Here is a 19,959-nt window from a genome sequence, read left to right as displayed (position 1 = left end):
GCTGCCAGTTTGACACCCCTGCAAGCACAGGCATCTCATATTGACACACTAATTCTAGGTACACTCATATGTCACATTGAGCCATGGTTTGCTTAGCTATGGTTTATTACACAAACTATGATTGGCTGGCTTCTAACATTTTAAATCACACCTGACAGCTTCAGGACTTCAATGGCTGGGTTCATCCAACATGATAAGTCACAGTTAAACTAAAAATAATATAATCTACTGTGATAAGTGAACCGGGTCACTGTATAACAAATATTCTATGGAAATAAATTTACCCTAGTAAAAGGATTATTCATCTAGATCACTGTAGAATTCCATGAATGGGACAGACAATAAGAGAAGCCTCATCTGGAGGCATTGTTCTTGCACTGCTTCTCTAAAATGCAGGAGTTAGTTAAATGTTTTTTCCTGTCTTAAAGAGGAAGGACATATACCTTTCTCTTACCATTAGTTAAGAATTGCTGTTTCCCCATCATATAAACATACAAGTTTTATTTTATATGTGAACTGTTACTAGATTAATCCTTCTTAGTGTATTTATCCAAAAACTTCATTCCCAAATAATTTATCTTTAAAATAACAGTTATCTTAAGGGGGTTTTTTTCTGCAAAAAAAAATGGAGAAGAAAGATGTTTTTAAAAAATTTACTCTATAGCTGGGGATGGGGCAAATCTTAAATCATGCGAATGACTTCCTTTAGGGGAAATACAGAACTTGTGTTTATCAGACCATCTGAGCCTGGAAGAATAACTGCCCCATACTTACAATTACATCAAAGCGCGAATAGAGTCCAACTACTGTTCCTGCATAAGAAACAGAAGGGAACAGCGGTTCAGGAATCTCTCCAGGTGTAATGAATTAAAGCTTCCAATGCATGAAAGTTATCACAGAAAAGATTAACAGATTTTCCTGCAATGAACCTGACAATGAACATGCTTTCACAATTTCATCATGAATGTCCAGGCCTGCCTTATAGCTTGAAGCTAAGAATGGAAAATTAACATTACCAACTTAACCAAAAGTTATCTTTACTGTATATTTTAGGAAGGAATTCCCTTTTTCAGTATTTGTCAAATAGGATCTTAGCAACTATTAACAGAGTTAAGGATTAATTTAGCTTTAAAAAGGGTTAAATTGCATGTTTATTAAATTATCACTACGCATCTTATTAATCACCATCATGCAAAATGTTGGGGTTTTGTTGCAATTCCATCATGAAATGACAAAAGATCTCCTCTATTTACCTGATAATGTCAGCATTTAGTGGGGCCAACTTTATTTTTCATGATGTTAAAAGTCCCAAAAGATTGTTCTGAAACGTGTCTCTCTATCTTAAAGTGATAAGCCTAAATCCAAACTAAGTCTGCAGTCGTGTAGCTGAAAAGACCTACTGAACTAACTGGACTCATTTTAAGTAAAGATCCATAGGGTTATTTATTTTTCTTTATTTGTCTCCTGCCATTATTATTTTTCACAAATAATTCAAGGCAGCAAACATATCCAACACGTCTTCCTCCTACAACAACAATCCTGCAAGGTGGATTGGGCAAAGAGAAAGTGACTGATCCAAAGTCACACAGCTAATTTTAATGGCCAAGACAGGACTTGAACTCAAGATCTCCATCTTTCTAGCCTGATATTTTTAACCACTAGACCAAACTGGCTCTCATTTATGCTGTGAATTAGCCTCAAACTCTAGCACCCTTCGTTGTAGCAATTCAGTCTACAACTGGATATCCTGAAGACAGCATCATTACTCATACAGGAAACAAAGGGATAACAAAATGCGATAATATTGGGAAGTAAATATAAAGGGAGAGCAGCCCAAATATAAATCAGCAACAAATTGGAAGAGCTCCAGAAATACAGTATAATACTGTACTGAGAGGAGGAGGGAAAGAGGAGATGGACCTGGGCCAGAAAAATAGATTGTAACAAGATACTGACTTTGCCATGTGCGATAATAAAATATTGGCAAGCTAAACCTCATAATTATGGCAATTAATTCAAATGTAAACCTAATCATAATTTTGGAGACAGCTAAAAAGAAGAAACCATTTGAGTTCCTAATGGATGACTCTGAATGGTGGGAGAACTGATCATCATAGTTATCCTGGCTTACGACAGCACAGAGCCAGAGGTGGTATTCAGCAGGTTCTGACCAGTTCTGGAGAACCGGTAGCGGAAATTTTGAGTAGTTCGGAGAACCGGTAAATACCACCTCTGACTGGCCCCGCCCCCATCTAGTCTCTGCCTCCCAGGTCCCAGCTGATCGGGAGGAAATGGAGATTTTGCAGTAACCTTCCCCTGGGATGGGGAGGGAATGGAGATTTTACAGTATCCTTTCCCTGCCATGCCCATCAAGCCATGCCCACCAAGCCACACCCACCAAGCCATGCCACACCCACCAGGCCACGCCCACAGAACCAGTAGTAAAAAAAATTTGAATCCCACCACTGCACACAGCGTCTCCAAGAATATGGCTATCAGTTTCAGGGGCTTGTATGAGCTGAAGATGAATACCTTCCTCCAAGAGCTATGGACCTTAGCCATGATTAGAGTCACTCACATGGGAATGACAGGCTGTGTACTTAGCACCTCCGGAGGGAACCAAGTTGGGTCAGTTTACATAATTTCATGATGTACCTATGGTTACTTTTCTCATTTAGGGGTAGAAAACTCCAAGTTCAAATAGATTCTGGGGTACTAGTAGGGGGGGTGTAACTGCAGAACTGCTAACTGTAACTATTAGTGTTCCATTCTACTCTGCCTTAGGCAGACCCCATTTGGAATACCATCTCCAGTTTGGAGCACTGTAGTTTAAAAGGACATCAACAAACTCCAACAAATTCAGAGAAGGGCTACCAAGATGGTGACAGGAGTAGAAAGTAAGTCCTAAGGGGCCATTTAAAGAAAATGGATTCCTTAAGAGAAAATTGAGGGGAGATATGATATCAGTCTTCCAAATATTTAAAGGGCTGTCATACAGAGGAGGGAGTAGGATTTGTATTTGCCATTCCAAAGGGCAGTAGAACCAATGCATTGAAACTATAGGGATGTAAAATCAGGTTACGGTAATTAGGAGGAATTTCTTCCTAATAACCCTAGTAAGTGTTGCCAACTGGTAACATAGAATGCCTGATGAAGTGAAATATTTCCCTTACTAGAGGTCTTTAAACAGAGGCTGGGTAGCCATCCATCTGAAATGCTTTAAGAGATTTGAACTAGATTTCCTCTGAGATACTTTTCAGTTTTATGATTCTGTCAAAAGGAAGAGCTGCATTAGCTGTGCTTGAGCATGCGAGAAAGCAGGTCAGAATTCAGGTAGCATAGCAAAAATGGGCTAAGCAGCCAGAGATTTGCCCACACCTTTTTCATTAACCACAGGCAGCGCCGAGACTCTGCGGTCCACAAAAATCTCCAGAGCTGTGTAGACAGGAGCTGAGTCTATCACTATCGCAATGTCACGAAAGGTACCAATGCCCAGCTCCTGGATGGTTTTCTGCAGGAAGCGTGGCTTTGGAAGCATGGCTCCCTGCAAGGAGAAAAAGAGAGGATTATTGTGGAAGCCAGCTCCATCCTTCTTTGCTCACAATGGAGGCATGGAAAAAAAAAAAAAGACAAACGATACAAATTTCTCTGAATCCAAAAAGCTAGTATAAGACAAATTCCCTTAATGTTCCTATTGGCATATGGCAATCTCAGGTAGCTACAAAGCACCTTGTTTAAGCCTCCATTTGGGAGCCACTATTTTAATTCCCACAATGATCCTGAATCAGAGTCAGTCTTTGAACAAATGGAAGTTTATGGTGACAGATTATATCTGACTCAGAGCAATAATATTGCCAAGGAAGCCTGCAGAATGAACCAGCGCAGGAGAGAAAGACATCAAAATAGGAAGGGTTCATCAAAAGGCAGTAATAAATGCTTCTCCAATCTGTCTTCAATTCACCTAAATAATACCATGATCATCAAATCAAGTTTAATTTAAGGGTATACAGATCTACTTCTGAATCCTTATTCTGCAGCTTCACTGATTACTTTAGTGTTACCCAGTGGTGAAATCCAATTTTTTTTACTACCAGTTCTGTGGGCGTGGCTTGGTAGGCATGGCAGGGGAAGGATACTGCAAAATCCCCATTCTCTCCCCGCTCCTGGGGGAAGGATATTGCAAAGCCTCCATTCCCATCCCACTCTGGAGCCAGCCAGAGGTGGTATTTGCCGATTCTCCAAACTACTCAAAATTTCCACTACTGGTTCTCCAGAACCTGTCAGAACCTGCTGAATTTCACCCCTGGTGTTACCCCACTTATTTTTTCGTTCTCCTTCCAAAACAATAGCATTCTTACTCAAGGTGAGTCTCCTAGCTTGATCAAACTGCCTTCAGAATTAAAATAAGGAAAGACAGAGAATTAATTGACTCTGGGAAGAAAAAAAAATATTTAGAACAAGGGATGTCCAACATTGACAACTTTAAGATTTCAATTCCTAGACTGATAGATCTTTATAGAAATGGCTTGTTCATATTATTATGAAAAAGCAAAAAGCTGTGATTTGATCTTAATGCCTTATTTTTACTGTAACAGAGAGAGTCAGAAGTCAATGCTTCTTTTTCTTTTTCTTTCTTATCTTTCCTCAGTTCTCTTTCCCCTCTCCACTGCTTTTCTATTTACTTTGTATTTTGTATTTTATAATATGTTATAATTCAATAAAAAATGTTAATGATTTCATAATGATTCTGGAAGATTTCAACTCCCAGAATTCCCAACCAGCATGGCTAGCTACAATGGCTTGCCTTTGATTCTGAATTCAATGAAGAGGAAAAATGTAATTCTGTACTCAACCTTTCACAAAAAAACTTTTAGCCAGCAATATGCTTTCAGCTCCTAACTATAGCAATGGTACTGAGATCTCCATGCCAGACCAGATCCAAATGCTATGGAATAGAAGATACCAAGGCCACAATCCCATACAATAAGGCCATTTCTATCAATTACTGTTTTACCATTCCTTTTCTATCTCCCTCTATATGTACTGGCTCCCTCCTTTCTACATCCTGCATGTAACTAGGCTACCTGCCCCTGTAGCCTTTTCTCCAAAGCCCACTTTTTCTCCAAGTAATCAAGTTTTAAATAAACGTAATAACTTTACCTTCCTCCATCTTTCACTCCACCCTATCCTTAGCACCTTTCCCTGTTTCAAATTCTGAACATCTTGAAGGCAGGAAGAGATTTGTTTGCTGGCTTTGAGCTCAACTTAAGAAAAACTTTTCTCTCAACTTTTTAAAAGCACCATGAGCATCGCCAGTGCATGTTGACAAACAACCCTTAAGGAAAGAGTTCAGTAGAGTTAACTCCAGACTTCCTAGACCTTCCCAGCACTCACAAAGATATGCAGAAATTTGAGGATTCGCTTGTGAGTCAGGATGTGTAGGACATTCCCCGAGATGGGATCAATCACAGGTAGCCGGTGGATCTTATTCTTAATCAAGGAATAAACTGCATCAAAGAGGCTAGGAGAGGGAGAAAGGAAGAGACATGAAAAGGCCTTGTGATGTTCCTAGGAATGGACTTGGAAACTTTCTCTGTCGCTGTTTCTGTTGCTCCCCTCTGGGAGGAGGTTTCAAAGTATTTCTAGCAGGACTTCCAGATTCTGTAACAGCTTTGTTCCCTATGCCATCCGTCTGATAAACTTGCAAGATTTATTTCTCTCACCATGTACATGTATACATCCAAACTAGACTGTGTTGCTTCTCCGTGTCATATATGTAGGTACATGCATAATTTGGAATTTATTTATTTATCTGATCATGTTCATGTTTATATTAGAGGTGGAGATCAGTGGTGGGCTGCTGCTGGTTGTAACAACTGGTTCGGTCAGCACCAAAAATGTGCATGCGTGCCTTCCGTGGGGCCTTCCGTGCATGCACGCGGCTTCAAAACACGGCAATATAGGACAGAATAGCGCGGGTCGCAACTACCGATTCGCCCGAACCAGTCTGAACCGGCAGCAGCCCATTTCTGGTGGAGATCCTTTGGGAGCTGTATGCAATGTAATTTCATTTTAATGTATGCCAATTAGTACACATTCTGACAAAGTTATTCTAAGTCTTAAGTCCTCATCTCTGAAGGTCCTCCAGGGCATTCAGGAGCATGGACAGGCTTGCTTCAGAATGGAGGAGTATATGAAGGAATACAGCTGAGTTATTCCCTGTTATGGAAAGAGGCTTGGAGTACAGATAGTCCTTGACTTGAAACCATTTGTTTAGCAACCGTTCGAAGTTACAACTGCAGTGAAAAAAGTGACATATGACTGCCCCTCATACTGCTGACTGTTGCAACATCTCCATGGCCACATGATTAAAATTTGGGTGCTTAACAACCGGCATCATCCTGGGGTCATGCAATCACCATTTGTGACCTTCCCAAGTTGGTTTCCAACAAGCAAAGTTAACAGGGGGAGTCGGATTTACTTAATGACTGCATGAGCCACTTAATAACTATGGCAAAAAATATCATAAACATTTTGGGTGAAACTCGCTCAATTATCGCCTTGCTTAGCATTTTGGTCCCAGTTGTGGTTGTAAGTCAAGGACCACCTGTATTCAAACAGGCAAAAATAAATCTGGTGTTTTTTTGGGGTTAAGAGATGATTGGTAATTTTTTTCTGCCTATTATCAGCTGATAAAGTTACAAAGTATCATAGATTCTATTAGGGTATCTCTGGCTCTCCTTAGAGGTGGGCGTCCGATATCCCACTTTATCTGACGTCTTTCTGATTTCTCTTTGACAGCCCACAAAATGATAAGGGTTTTGTGGTATGTGGCAGAGTGAAACTTTTTGTGTTAGGTGGTGTGGGAATGAAGGCTGGCAAACCTCTTACCAAAAAAAGGATGCTTTCATGCTCTTGCCTGTGTGGGAAATGCTTGACTCACCTGTGGTTTGGAGAAATGTGCACCAAAGGCTTGAAGCAACCTTGCAAATACACCTCTGGAGGAAAAGGGAGACAGTTGGAGGGCACATAGTTAATAAATGCATAAATAACTGCAGTTGATAATGTAATAAGAGCGGTTTCTATCAACAATACCGGTTGAATTTGCCAAGTTGCCTTACTTGATCTGCAGTAGAATTTCTTTTATCTTTCAAAAATGAATTTAGGATATGTGAGGTCCTTAGTGCTCTCTGAGCTTGCATATTTTCTTACAGGTGTTTCATTACCCAAACTAGGTAACTTCATCAGTGCTAGTAAGGAATGCAGTTTTCTGTCAGTTTATATACTGACAGGGCAAGCCACCAGAATATAAACTGACAGCAAACTGCACTCCTTACAACCACTGATGATGTTATCGAGTTTGGGTAATGAAATGTCGCAAGAAAACAAGCGAGAACAACAAGGACCCCTCATGTCAACCCTGAACTACAAATATTATCCTTTATTAGAATTTAGGATAATAACAGACTAGCACTAGCAGCCCATATACTGAAACCTCTGGAGAATAACAAAAGCCAGACTGTAAGGCCAGCATAGAAAAAATGAAAGAAGGGTGTAGGTAAAGCATAAAAGAACTAATAGCAATAGCAATATCACTTAGACTTATATACCACTTCATAGTGCTTTAAGCTCTCTCTAAGTGGTTTACAGTGCCAGCATACTGCCCCCAACAATCTTGATCCTCATTTTACCGACCTCGGAAGGATGGAAGGCTGAGTCAACCTTGAGCCAGTGAGAATACAACAAATAAACGTTATCATTATCAGTACATAGCAGTGGTGAAATTGAGCTGGTTCTATCCGGCTCGGGTGAACCAGTAGCGCCGGCAGCCAGAGGCTCCACCCACCCACACGGACATCATCACATCCGTTTTTGACCCTCTGCGTGTAAATTTCACCCCTGGTACATAGCCAAATAATATCTACTATATGCTTAGTAAAAGAATATTGGACAATTAGCTCTGAGTATAAAGAAAGATTGTAATCTAACATTAATGCATGTAAATGGAACATAAATGTAACATTCACATATGCGATGATGTTAACTAATGTTAAAAATATTAAACTGCATTTATGATATCCAATTTCTCTTAAGGATATCCTACTTACCTCTCCAAGTTTCAATTTTGTGTCCCTCAATCTCGTATATCTGGACCTGGAACAAAGTAATAGTGAATAGGACAGATACCATTGCTGATCATATGAATTTACTACTATTTGCTATTACTGAATTAAGAAGAAATACTGGGTTCCGAAACCATCCATTATTTTTCAGGGATCCAGTCTGGAACAGTGGAAATAACCCAATCCAGTTCCTATCACTCCAAAGATAATTCATTCTCGAGTCAGGGCTTCTAGATCAGGGGTCTCCAACTTTGGCAACGTTAAGCCTGGCGAACTTTAATTCTCACAAAGCTGGCTGGGGAATTCTGGGAGTTGAAGTCCACCAGGCTTAATGTTGCCAAAGTTGGAGACCCCTTTTTTAGATTAAGCTTGGAGAAAAATACTCAGAGCTTACCTATCTTCTGCTTAGTATGGGAAAAACAGAGGTAGATATATCTTTCAAATGTTTCACCAGAATTTAGATGATATTTCTAGACAAGGTAAATCTTTATAAATGGAAGATATATATCAAATTTCATCATGCAGAGTTTAAAATGTGATTTTAAAAAAAGTCAGTGGCTTTGCTGTTTTGGGATAATAGACTGTGAAGAAATTTACAGCAAGAAGAACCTCAATAATGGGAAGCATCTTTGCTAAACTTTAGATTTATCTCACAATTCTGCAGACAAGAAACTGGATGATAGAAGGAGCAAATTATATCACCAAACATCCCTTATTTCCTAAGGTTTTTTTTTTTTTCCAATTCTCAAAATGCTGAGATTGGTGTGAACAACGTTTGAAGCAAGGCTTAATTTGAAGACAAACTTGCTATTCACTGAACCCACAACCCCCCTGCCTTTCCTACCAAATATTGTTTTCCTTTTTTTTTTTCCTTAAGGCTTTTGCAGTACTAGTAAGTTACTAATATATAAAACAGCTGAAAACATTCATATTTTACAGTTCTTGTTGATAAACCATCTTTGTTTTATATAATAAAATTTTGAAGGGAGATGCAAAAACAAACACACTTTCTTAATTTGCAGTGCTTATTGTGTTTTTAGTGAGCCTAGGATCAATCGGATTACTTGTGGCTAGTAAGAACCCATGACATATGGTGGCAACTCCGCAGTAACAAATTGGGAATAGAATTTTGTGGAGGCTCTGAATTAGGACGGAGCTGGCTGGGACCTACCCAATTTATTCTGGATAAATTAATATCTGTTCCAAAGAATCACACTCTCTGCTTTATATGACTTGGATTTTGGCCTAACTCTTTGTGGAAAACTTCTAATTGGAAAATTTTGAAAAAGTCATCATAAAAAGATGCTTTTGAATGCTAAATATTTGATGGGTGTCTCATAATGTGCATTTGTTTTCTGTTGCTTCAATGGTCTGACCAACAGATTTCAAATTTTAAAATATGTTATTTCAGAATATTTAAAGCACAAATATTAAAGAGAATTCCTCAAAAGTATGAGTTACTTGGAACACATTGTTTGAGAGCAAAATGGACCCTAATTTTTTAAAGCCAGCCATTCAGCCTCTCGGTATTGGCTTCTTGCATATGGAAATGGGATGGATTAGATAACCTTCAAAGTCCTTCCTGTTTCCTTCGAATGAGAAACCAACCATGTGACTTCACATTGCTTTTGGAAATGGCTCTATAGCTAGCTGATATGAAAAGACAAATAAGTTGACTCTCAATAAATATGTTGAATAGACATGTATTATATAATTATAAAATTTTCCCCAAGATTATGTTTCTAAAGTGTTTAGGAACAATTCAGATTTTTCTAAAACATTTATTTTTAAACACACTAATATTTCAGTTGTATTTACAATGTCAATTAATATTTATTCTACAAGTTGCTCGTAGGCCAATGAAAAACAATTTGTGGTATGTTCACATTCTTGTTTTCCATTTTAAAACTTTTTTGTTCACCTACCCATTTTTCCAGCTGAAAGGCTCAACTCTTAGAATCCCAAATCTGGAACAGCTCATGCCTGCAACTTAATTTTGGATGGTTCTCCCAATTTGTTTCCTCTCTTCTTCTCTCCAGTCCCCTGAACGAAACTGTCTAAAGCCACTTTGCTCCAGATTTGAGAAGATGTTAAGGTACTGGAAAACTCACCAGAGGAGATCGATAATAGCGATGTAAGATATTAATAAAATCAGTGATGGTCAGCATACCTGCAGGAGAGGAGATAAGAGAAAGAATGAGTGATACTTATACACACCAAGAGGTTGCAGGACATGGGCTGCAAGCTACAAGCTGCAGGAACTGACTAACAGAACTTACATTACATGTGGCTTCTTATAAGTCAATTATGCCTCCGTCCCTTGCTGATTTCCTCACCTCTACACTCCTAGTGATTTACCCCTTCCTGCTGTCATTAGTATGGAGTGCTATCCAATTTTTTTTGCCTCATAGCCACTAGCCATCAAAGCAGTAGGGCAGGGAAGAAGTTTGAATGATCTAACCAGGGGTATGTTAGAGCACATGGGCCCCTGGGACCCACAATTGAAATTTGGGAACAAAACACAAATTTGGCAACTTATTTTTTCTTATTTCTACTGAAATAAAATAAGAATATCCAGTTTCCTCTAGGCTTGACAGACCTATTTTGCTGAGCCAGCATCTTGCTTCATTTCCATCCCCCAGTTTTGTAAATACAACATTTGCAATCTTTAAGTGTGTGTGTGTGTGTGTGTGTGTGTGTGTGTGTGTGTGTATTTAAAATGTTGCTTGCTCCTACCTTAATTAAAACAGGCACTAATGCATGAGGCAATAGAATGGACCCAAAATGTTAAAATTGATATTTTAAAGGCTTAAAGGTGCAATTCAAGGTATTGGTAATCACCTTTAAAACCCTTCATGGCACGGGCCCAAGTTACTTGAGGGGCCATATCACTCCACTGGGATCCCCACTGGGATTGACCTGTACCATTCGTGCTGACAGAGGAGGCATTATTTCAGCTGATGGGGTGCAGGAGGAGGGCCTTCTCTGCTGTTGCTCCTGCCCTCTGGAACATCTTGCCCACCCCCCCTCAAAGTGAGGTTGGCCCCAAACCTCCTATCTTTTCATAAGGGCCTAAAGATGTGCCCCAGTGGGGAAACAGATCAATAGAGGTGGTTGATTGAGTAATAATAGATCCCATATTCCCCCCCCTTCCCCCACCCTCCCCATGTGTCTTTGGTTTTAATGTTTGTTTTTAACTTTTTATATTTTAGCTTATATGTAACTGTAAGAGTTACTCTATGGCAGTGTTTCTCAACCTCGGCCGCTTGAAGATGTGAGGACTTCAACTCCCAGAATTCCCCAGCCAGCATAGCTGGCTGGGGAATTCTAGGAATTGAAGCCCGCACATCTTCAAGCGGCCGAGGTTGAGAAACACTGCTCTATGGTAAGATGGGTGGCCAATAAATTTTATAAATATAAATAAAATAAATAATAAAATTTTATAAATAAAATTATCCACAAGTTTTCAGTAAGGTGAAATTATGATGTGATTTATAGCCCCCTCAAAGGAAACTGCTACAATGAAAGTAAGCATCTAAAACAGCCTGCTCCAATTCCAGGAAAAATGTGTCCAAATATGTCCATAGCCAGTTCATATATACCATAATCATTTTCCTTCTAGGGAAGACAGAATTATTCTTTTTACAAATATGACTGCAAATGGTAGGATCCTATGTGTTTAATTTCATGCTGGATTTACTGAGGGGGATTACTGCACATTGTCTTACATGAGGTCAATACTGCCAGTGCTGCCTCTAAAAGAAAAACATTTGTGCCGGGAAGACGTGTAATCTCTCTGGCAGCTATAGCACAGATAATCTCAGTGATGAAGAGCCCAGCAGCCAGATGGGTAAGGGTGATTCTGCAGTAGGCCAACTATTGCTGAACAGATCAGTGACCTCTTAAGGTTCCTTCTCCATAAACCATGGATTATGTGGACGAGTGATCTGATGCCAGTTTAAGAAGGAAAACACTATGTTCATGCCTGGCCATTTTACCAAATTTAATCTGTCTCTGCAGCAGGCTGGCTGTGAAGTGAAGGTTCATTGTAGGGACATGTTCTTGGCAAGCATTTATGCTGTGGCAAGCAGGACTTGAGGATGAACCTTAAAAATGTCTGCATGCATCAAATTCTGCCTCCTGGACTCTTCTTAATACATCTTGAAATGGGTGGCAATCCCAATTCTCCTCTCCATCTTTGCCATGCCCAACTGTTGCTGCGTTCAACCTCTGCGGTTCATTCAGTTGCATCACTTACCCACAAAGCACTGCTGCTTGCTGTCCCAAAGAGGAGCGGCTCGCACCCCATTAGCCACCAGGGCCAAGAACGCCTTTTTAATCTGGGACAAGAGACAGAAACCAGAATGACTGGGGCTGTATTCTGTGCCTCACCCCACACCCTGTCTCCAGATAGGGAATAACTGATTTAACCCATGGGTGAAATCCAGCAGGTTCTGACAGGTTCTGGAGAACCGGTAGCGGAAATTTTGAGCAGTTCGGAGAACTGGCAAATACCACTTCTGGCTGGCCCCAGAGTGGGGTGGGAATGGAGATTTTGCAGTATCCTTCCCCTGCCACGCCCAACAAGCCACACCACACCCAACAAGCACGGTCACAGAACCGGTAGTAAAAAAATTTGGATTTCACCACTGATTTAACCTTGCATGATGGACAAGGAAAGACCTACTCCAGGATTGGTTCCTTATTCTGCATTTCTTTGCTTTGATAGTATAATAGAAGCTGTAATTAGGGAAAGAGGGATCATCTCACTAAAACTGATGAAGTGGTGACCTCTAACACAGCATTCTGGCCAATTCAAGGAATTCTCATGCAGAACAACCAGGAATAGCTATATTCTTGTGAATCAGCTATGCCAATGTTTTATAGTTTTTCTCACATTAAATTAATCAAATGCTGGTCATGTTGAAAGGCAAGATGAATACTGTAAATATGTTCAAGTTGATTCTTTGCAGAATAATTTCCAGTGAGCCTGAGGCTGTACCAAAGATGGAGGCTACGTTTGGTCTCTTCATAACAATGCTCTCATGTGCAATCTTTCCTTTCCCAATGTGAATGAGGAACAAGTTTTGCAGCAGCATAAAAAAAAAGATGTAACCAAGATAGCAGCAAGACCTCCATTTCCTCATCCTAGCCACCTAAACACTACTGCAATAAGACTCCATGGATGTCTTTGCAACTATTCAGAAGCTACAGATGATTCAAAATGCAGTCAGTTACTTGTCTGGTTATATTTGATGTACCCATGTGGCACAGAGGAGGTATTCAGCAGGTTCTGACCAGTTCTGGAGAACCGGTAGTGGAAATTTTGAGTAGTTCGGAGAACCGGTAAATACCACCTCAGACTGGCCCCACCCCCATCTATTCTCTGCCTCCCAAGTCTCAGCTGATCGGAAGGAAATGGGGATTTTGCAGTAACCTTCCCCTGGAGTGGGGTGGGAATGGAGATTTTACAGTATCCTTCCCCTGCCACACCCACCAACTACCACAGAACTGGTAGTTTAAAAAAATTGAATCCCACCACTGATCCCATCACTATTGCAAGAGCTGCATTGATTGTTGAGAAGCTTCTGGATACAATTCAAGGAGCTGCTTATAACACACAAAGCCCTCTGATTATCTAAGAGGGCACTTGTTTTTGAGTAGAATACAACTTTGTGGAAAATGCTGAAGGGTAGCGCATCCCGCAAGGGTGTCAACACGAGAAAGCCATAAACGTCCCTTCTCTCTTAAGGCTCCCCCCCTCTTAGGAACAACCTATGTCCAGAGACAAGGATGACTCTGTCCTTGTTGATATTTCAGAAGGTAGTCCCATAAGACCTTTGGGAATAGAATGGAAGTATGAATATACAGCAGCTATTCCCAAAGTCGAAAAGAGGATGAGCCTTTATGCTATTTGATATGGCATATTTTTAAACCTAATTTACATTAGAGCATTGTTAGCCACTTACAGAATCTTTGAACCAAAGTAGCATATAAACTCAACTAAGTAAATAAACGTTTTAAGATATCAAGCTCCCAGCAGAAGACTCAGACATCAATATAGTCAGATAGCAATACTCCCCCCAGTCCCTCCTCAAATTACTACATGATTCACAAAACTCCTGTATTCTCCTTACCTGCAGAGTGGTCTCAAACACGACCAGTTTGGAACTGGTGGGAATAGCATCATAACAGCGATGACTCCGCATGAACTGCATATAGATTTCAGCATCTGGGCCCAGGAACTCAACATCAGGACCAAACCCAAGAATTTCACAGTCAAGAGAAATGACATCATCATCATCTTCCTGTTTGCCCTGTTCAAGCTTTGTGTCCTCTGATGTTACTCCTGTGCTGGGACCCAGGACTGTGCCTTTGTTAAACTGACCTGTATCTTCTGAAATCCGTGTGCTTTCTGTGGTACTCCAATCCTTAATCCTACCTTGGGACATCATGTCATGGCCTGCTCCACTGTTGCTATGAGTTCTGTCCAACTCTTTGGTCTCTGAATGGGTTGACTTGAAATCCAATTCAACAGCAATGGCATCTGCAGCTGTCACCTTGCCAATGTGTGTTGCAGTCTCAGCATCAAACACAGTTGGTCCTGGATCCCGCCTCTCAGTTTTGCCATCTGCCGCTACATTTGTCATTATCAAATTCACTTCTTTGTCACTGGCAGTCAAATCCTTGGCTTTCTGTACAACAACATTGGCTTTCAAAGCAGATTCCTCCATGTCCAGAGATGAGGCGGGGTCTAGTGGGCAAGCATTGTAAATCTAAGCTTTGAAAGATCTTTGACAAATGAAAATAACTTATGCTGACTTTTTGAACCAAGCCAAACTTCCCTCCACCTCATTAAGTCTACAACTATGATATTTACTCATATAAAGCTGCAAGCATGCATATCCTGGGCTGAAATTAATTGCGCAAAGAAAGAAACCTAGTCTTGCAGCAGTTATGATTATACTGACCATTACTCATTTATATATTCCACCTGGCCATACTCATATTAATTAGAGAATAAGCACTCACTTCATTTATTATTATGGTTTGTCGTACAATCAGTCAGATACTCAGAATGGATTTGGCATTTTTATCTTCCTACCGAGTCCTTCCCAAAGATCTGGGTGAGGCAGATATGGATGTTTGATAGTGTTGCAGATATTATTGCACGATATAAGATGTTCTGAGGAAATCTGTCTTTTGCAATTGACTGATGATTGTCAATGCTCCAATTATTTTGGGATTGCACCCAAGGTGTCTATTACTGTTGCTTTGCTTTATTTTGCCACAGTTATTCTATTTCTACTTGCAGGTCTTTGCATTTTGTAATCTTCTCCAGTTCTTTGTCCTCTGTTCTGCTGTCTCCAGGTAATGCCACAATTATTATTATTATTTTTACAAATAACAGAAAACCATAGATGTACTGACATCAGGTTGTCTGTAGGCATTCTCTTATTCTAATAGGACAGCTATGGAATATAGTAAGAAAAAAATCTTTTTACCAAAGGGAAGAAATTTTATCTAATTGCTTCTAAAAATTGGCAGTGAGGGAGCTGTATACTTATGAATACATGTCTGTGACACTTGAACAACCTTATTAAGTAGTCCTTGGGTTACAACCATCTGTTCAGCGATTGTTCAGAGTTACGATGACACTGAACAATGATACTTATGATGGGTCTTCATTGCTCTCGCTATCACAGCATTCCTACAGACACATGATTATAATCCAATGTTCAGCACCCAGAGATCATGATTATGATGTTGTAAAAAATTACAGTTATGTGATCACAATTTCCAATGCTAGCTTCCCATAAGCAAAGTCAATGCAGAAGCAGCAGAAAATTGAAAGTCACAGTCACATGAGGTCTTCACTTCACAACCTATACAGTCTTCATTTTATGTTGGCAACTGAGATTGCTGGAATTGTCGATGCTAAGCAATGTGGTCACATGATGTTGCATTTTATGACATCACTTAGTAGCAGCAATTTCAGTCCCAATTGCTATCGTAAATGGAGGACTAGCTGTACAATCTTCATTGAATACCCTCATAACTATCTGGTGAGATAGGGCACCATTATTCCTCTTTGACAGAAGAAAAACAGAAGCTGCAAAATATTTCGATTTGGCCAATGTTACCCAAGAAACTTAAACCTGAACTTGAATTTTGAATCCAGTTAAGATCAAATGTCAGTTAATTTGTTTGAAATGGAATGTGATAAAGTAGCAACATACCCAAATTCCCTATATAAAAACTACAAGTTTATTTGAAATAGGGGGAAATTAGCATCTGGATATTGGGGAGATCAAGAGAGCAGTATTAAGTTAAAAAGAAAACATCCTTGCTACATGGGGTTGTGCCATATAGTGTTAAATAGTGAGTATTCTAAATAATATGATTAGCAGTTTTAGATCCCCAAAGCGGGCAGTTAGCATCCAATTAATATTCCCTGGCACAAATGCCTTCAATCAGCATCAGCTGAGTTGAAACTGGTCACTCCATCAATGGACAAATCCAGGACACTACTCACCTGTTTCTTCCTGATGCCCGAGGCCATTATTCAATGATGGCACCTGAGAAAAAAGAGAAAAGGACAGAGTTAAATGGGGGTTTGTTACATCTATGCTCAGTGCAGCTTTTAGGATCTGAATGCTACCTGAATCATATACTGTAAATCTGCATGATGAAAGGACATTTTGTTTTTTCACCCAGGTCTATGAAACCAATCCAAGTGAAATAGTAATAGGATTAAAACAAAACAAAACAAAACAAAACAAAACAAAACAAAACAAAACAACACAAAACAACACAACACAACACAACACAACACAACACAACAAAACAAAACAAAACAAAACAAAACAAAACAAAACAAAACAAAACAAAACAAAACAAAACAAAGCAAAGCAAAAGTGACAGCCCTTCTTTATTTTGCAAATAAGCTTTTCAGATATTTCCTTACCACTTGCATGGCTCTATTTCCTCCATCACACCTAAGAAATATTGAACACAGAGAAGGCAAAAGTTTAAATCTTGGATAAATTCATAATAAATCCACCAAGGAGGACATAAAGCCATCCCTAGGAACTTTGGGCCCACAGGGCCTTGAGAAAAGTTCCTTCCCCAAAGATCTGACCCCAAGGCTCTCTCCAGAAGTGGGCACCATTTTGGGAGTGGCTGGCCATAATGAACTATCTGTCCATAGATCATCTTTGGGAAGGAGAGCCAGCCAATCCACCCCCCAGCCTCCCTATACATAGAGTATTGAGACCACAAAGTAGGCTTTTCAGAGCATCCACAATTCATTGCGGCGACTCCGAAAATGGCACCTGCTTTCAGGACGGCACAACAGGACTTCTCTGTAAGGAAGGCAGCATGACAGAGTGGCTGTTTACCGAAGAAGATCGACAGAAAAACTAAGTGGACCGAGTCATGATGGGGATTCTGAGGAGGATGTGGAACCCAGTAGGGTGGGAAGCAGGCCCAAGGTCTGCAAGGACCCAGACAGTCAGGATGGGGGAAAAGCTAGGCGGGGTGGGGATGCTGCCCTGTTCCTACAGCCGGTCATAAAGGCAGGCAGATTACCAAGGGTCTGAATTTTGTTCACTTGCCCGCAGGGGTGCTACAACAGTCGTAGCTTTAGACAAGGGCCACAAGTCTCTTTGTTCAGCACTGTCATAATTTTAAACAGTTGTTGTAACAGGAATGAGATTCAGGTGCTAAGTTAACCTGTCTTCATTTAGGGAGCAATGAAATGGTTAAACTAGTAGTTGACCAATCTGCTAGTTCAACCAGTTAAAGTATTGTAATAAACTATCCAAAGTGACTCAAATCTGCAGACACTTTTAATAAAGTGATAATTTTGGATATATTTGTCTCTGAGTTATTTATAATATATATATCAGAGATAGATATAGAAATATATTTTTGAGATAGAGTGTGCTTGATGCTACACAATTGTTTAAAATGTTTTATTATTTCTATACTGTTAAAGGGTATAAGAACTTCCATTATTATATTAGACTAGGCTGAAATATACAACTTATGAGTTAAGAAGCACTTGGAATATAAAATTCTTTAATGTACCAAGAACTTCTACTCACTATCCTCGAGTCAGCAGAAAACAGTACCTAAATGAAATTTGCCCTCCCCCTTAACAATACCTATTTTGCCATTATTTCTTAGACTTCCCTCCAAGGTATTGGGTGATAGTCCCTAACAGATTTTACACCTTGAGGCCATTCTTGGATAGAATTTGAAGAAAACTTCTCTGATTTGATTTGTATTGTACAGGAGTTCAAGGTGGTGTACCAGTGGTGAAATACATTTTTTTTTTACTACTGGCTCTGTGGGCGTGGCTTGGTGGGCGTGGCAGGGGAAAGATACTGCAAAATCTCCATTCTCACTCCAGTCCAGGAGAAGGATACCGCAAAATCTCCATTCCTACTCCACTCCAGGGGGAAGGATATTGCAAAATCTCCATTCCCACCCCCCTCTGGGGCCAGGCAGAGGTGGTATTTGCTGGTTCTCCGAACTACTCAAAATTTCTGCTACCTGTTCTCAGAACCTGCCAGAACCTGCTGGATTTCACCCCTGCGGTGTACCCTCTTTTTCCGTACAACAATCCTGTGAGGTTGGAACAAGTGTGGGAATGCCCCATTGCTAGGCACATTGATTTGACTGATCAGACCTATATGGCTTCCCATCTTCATCTGCCACAACTCTGGGCAGTCCACAACAATAATAAAACCCACTAAAGCTCGGCCTGTCCCACCGCAGGCTTTACTGCTTAGATGTTGCATTCCAGTAGAGTCAGTTCTACACCAGCACCAGAAAAAGAGGTTGGGGGAGGTGGAATAGAAAGAAAACGAAGGGGGAAGAGATATATCTAGAAATTGTTTAAAAAACAAAATCAGGCGGTGTTAGAAGGAAAACAGGGGGAGGATACATTTCCAGAAATAAATATACAAAGCAGGAAGGCGGTGGGGCGGGGGTGAGAGTGGGGGTAGAAAGGAAAGGAGAAAGTTAAGTGCACCTAATGAGAAAATTGACACGCAGAATCGGTAGTAAGTTACAAGATGTTTCAGTAGCAGCAAAGCCGCGGCACATTTGGGAAGCAGGGGGTAGGATTCAGAGGGGAAGTTCGCGTTGTGCAGTTGCTCCCTGTTGTACACAAATCTGTTTCGGAGCTGAAGCTCGGCGAGGGGTTTGGGTGGGTGGGTGGGTGGGGGGCTCAGGCTTCTAGCCTTGCAAGCCCTACGGCTATTAACCCTATCCTAGCCTTGTTCTCCGGGCAGCAGAAAGTAGATGGTGATGTGCCCTGGGGTCAGCAGATAGACAGACAGACAGATGTCATTTGGAGTGATTGCTGCGAATCCTTTCTCTGGGCGGGACGGGACCGATCCCGGAGCCGGCGACTTGCTGTTTGTGGGACTCTCAGCCCACCGCCCACCAGCGCCTTACCTGCTCCAAGGCCTGGGCCGCCGTCGCTTGCTCCATGCCGGCAGCTTCTATTTAGGGCAGCTGGCCCAGGCGACTTTAGTATCACGTCTGCTGCGGGCGGGGAAGGGGGAAGAGAGGAGTGACAGCGGCAGTGGTGCCAGGAATCCGTCTTCAGCTAGAACCCATCCTGCCCCGAGCCGAAGGCATCGCAAAGTACGGCTTTTTTTTTTTTTAAACAAAGGTTCTCTGCATCTATAGGCATTAGGCAGACGTTCAGCAAGAAATACTCCAGGCACCCCCTCCTGCTGCTGCTGCTGCTGCTGCTGAGGAAGTAGCTTTCGCACCAGCCTGCTTCTATTTTTGTTTTGCACTCATCGGTAGCTATTGC

General features: G+C 40.8%; 1 protein-coding gene and 1 long non-coding RNA gene across 6 annotated transcripts in view; one reads left to right on the top strand and one right to left on the bottom strand.

Moving 5' to 3' along the window:
* The window catches only part of PRKAG3 (protein kinase AMP-activated non-catalytic subunit gamma 3), a 27,857-nt gene extending 7,898 nt beyond the window's left edge, over positions 1–19,959 (bottom strand). For 3 of the 5 annotated variants that reach the window (XM_034433748.2, XM_087881633.1, XM_087881631.1), the window contains exons 1-10: positions 19,593–19,959; positions 16,660–16,702; positions 14,261–14,877; positions 12,382–12,463; positions 10,235–10,293; positions 8,109–8,154; positions 6,944–6,998; positions 5,395–5,521; positions 3,379–3,544; positions 775–812 (exon numbers count right to left, since the gene is read on the bottom strand). In XM_034433748.2, the coding sequence (XP_034289639.2) occupies positions 775–812; positions 3,379–3,544; positions 5,395–5,521; positions 6,944–6,998; positions 8,109–8,154; positions 10,235–10,293; positions 12,382–12,463; positions 14,261–14,877; positions 16,660–16,702; positions 19,593–19,628 (1,269 nt within the window). In that variant the 5' untranslated portion in view covers positions 19,629–19,959. Of the gene's footprint in view, positions 1–774; positions 813–3,378; positions 3,545–5,394; positions 5,522–6,943; positions 6,999–8,108; positions 8,155–10,234; positions 10,294–12,381; positions 12,464–14,260; positions 14,878–16,659; positions 16,703–17,091; positions 17,123–19,592 lie in introns of all 5 variants that reach the window. The other 2 variants (XM_087881634.1, XM_087881632.1) reach the window with 2 other exon arrangements.
* LOC148116551 (uncharacterized) lies at positions 10,060–16,953 on the top strand. Its single transcript, XR_015731092.1, has 2 exons — positions 10,060–10,218; positions 14,267–16,953. It is a non-coding gene; the product is annotated as an uncharacterized LOC148116551 (long non-coding RNA).

This window comes from Pantherophis guttatus, chromosome 1, assembly GCF_059756535.1.
Source record: "Pantherophis guttatus breed Tessera chromosome 1, ASM5975653v1, whole genome shotgun sequence".
Lineage (NCBI taxonomy): Eukaryota > Metazoa > Chordata > Lepidosauria > Squamata > Colubridae > Pantherophis > Pantherophis guttatus.
Note: the sequence above shows the minus strand (reverse complement) of the source record. Positions and strands in the feature narration are given on the sequence as shown.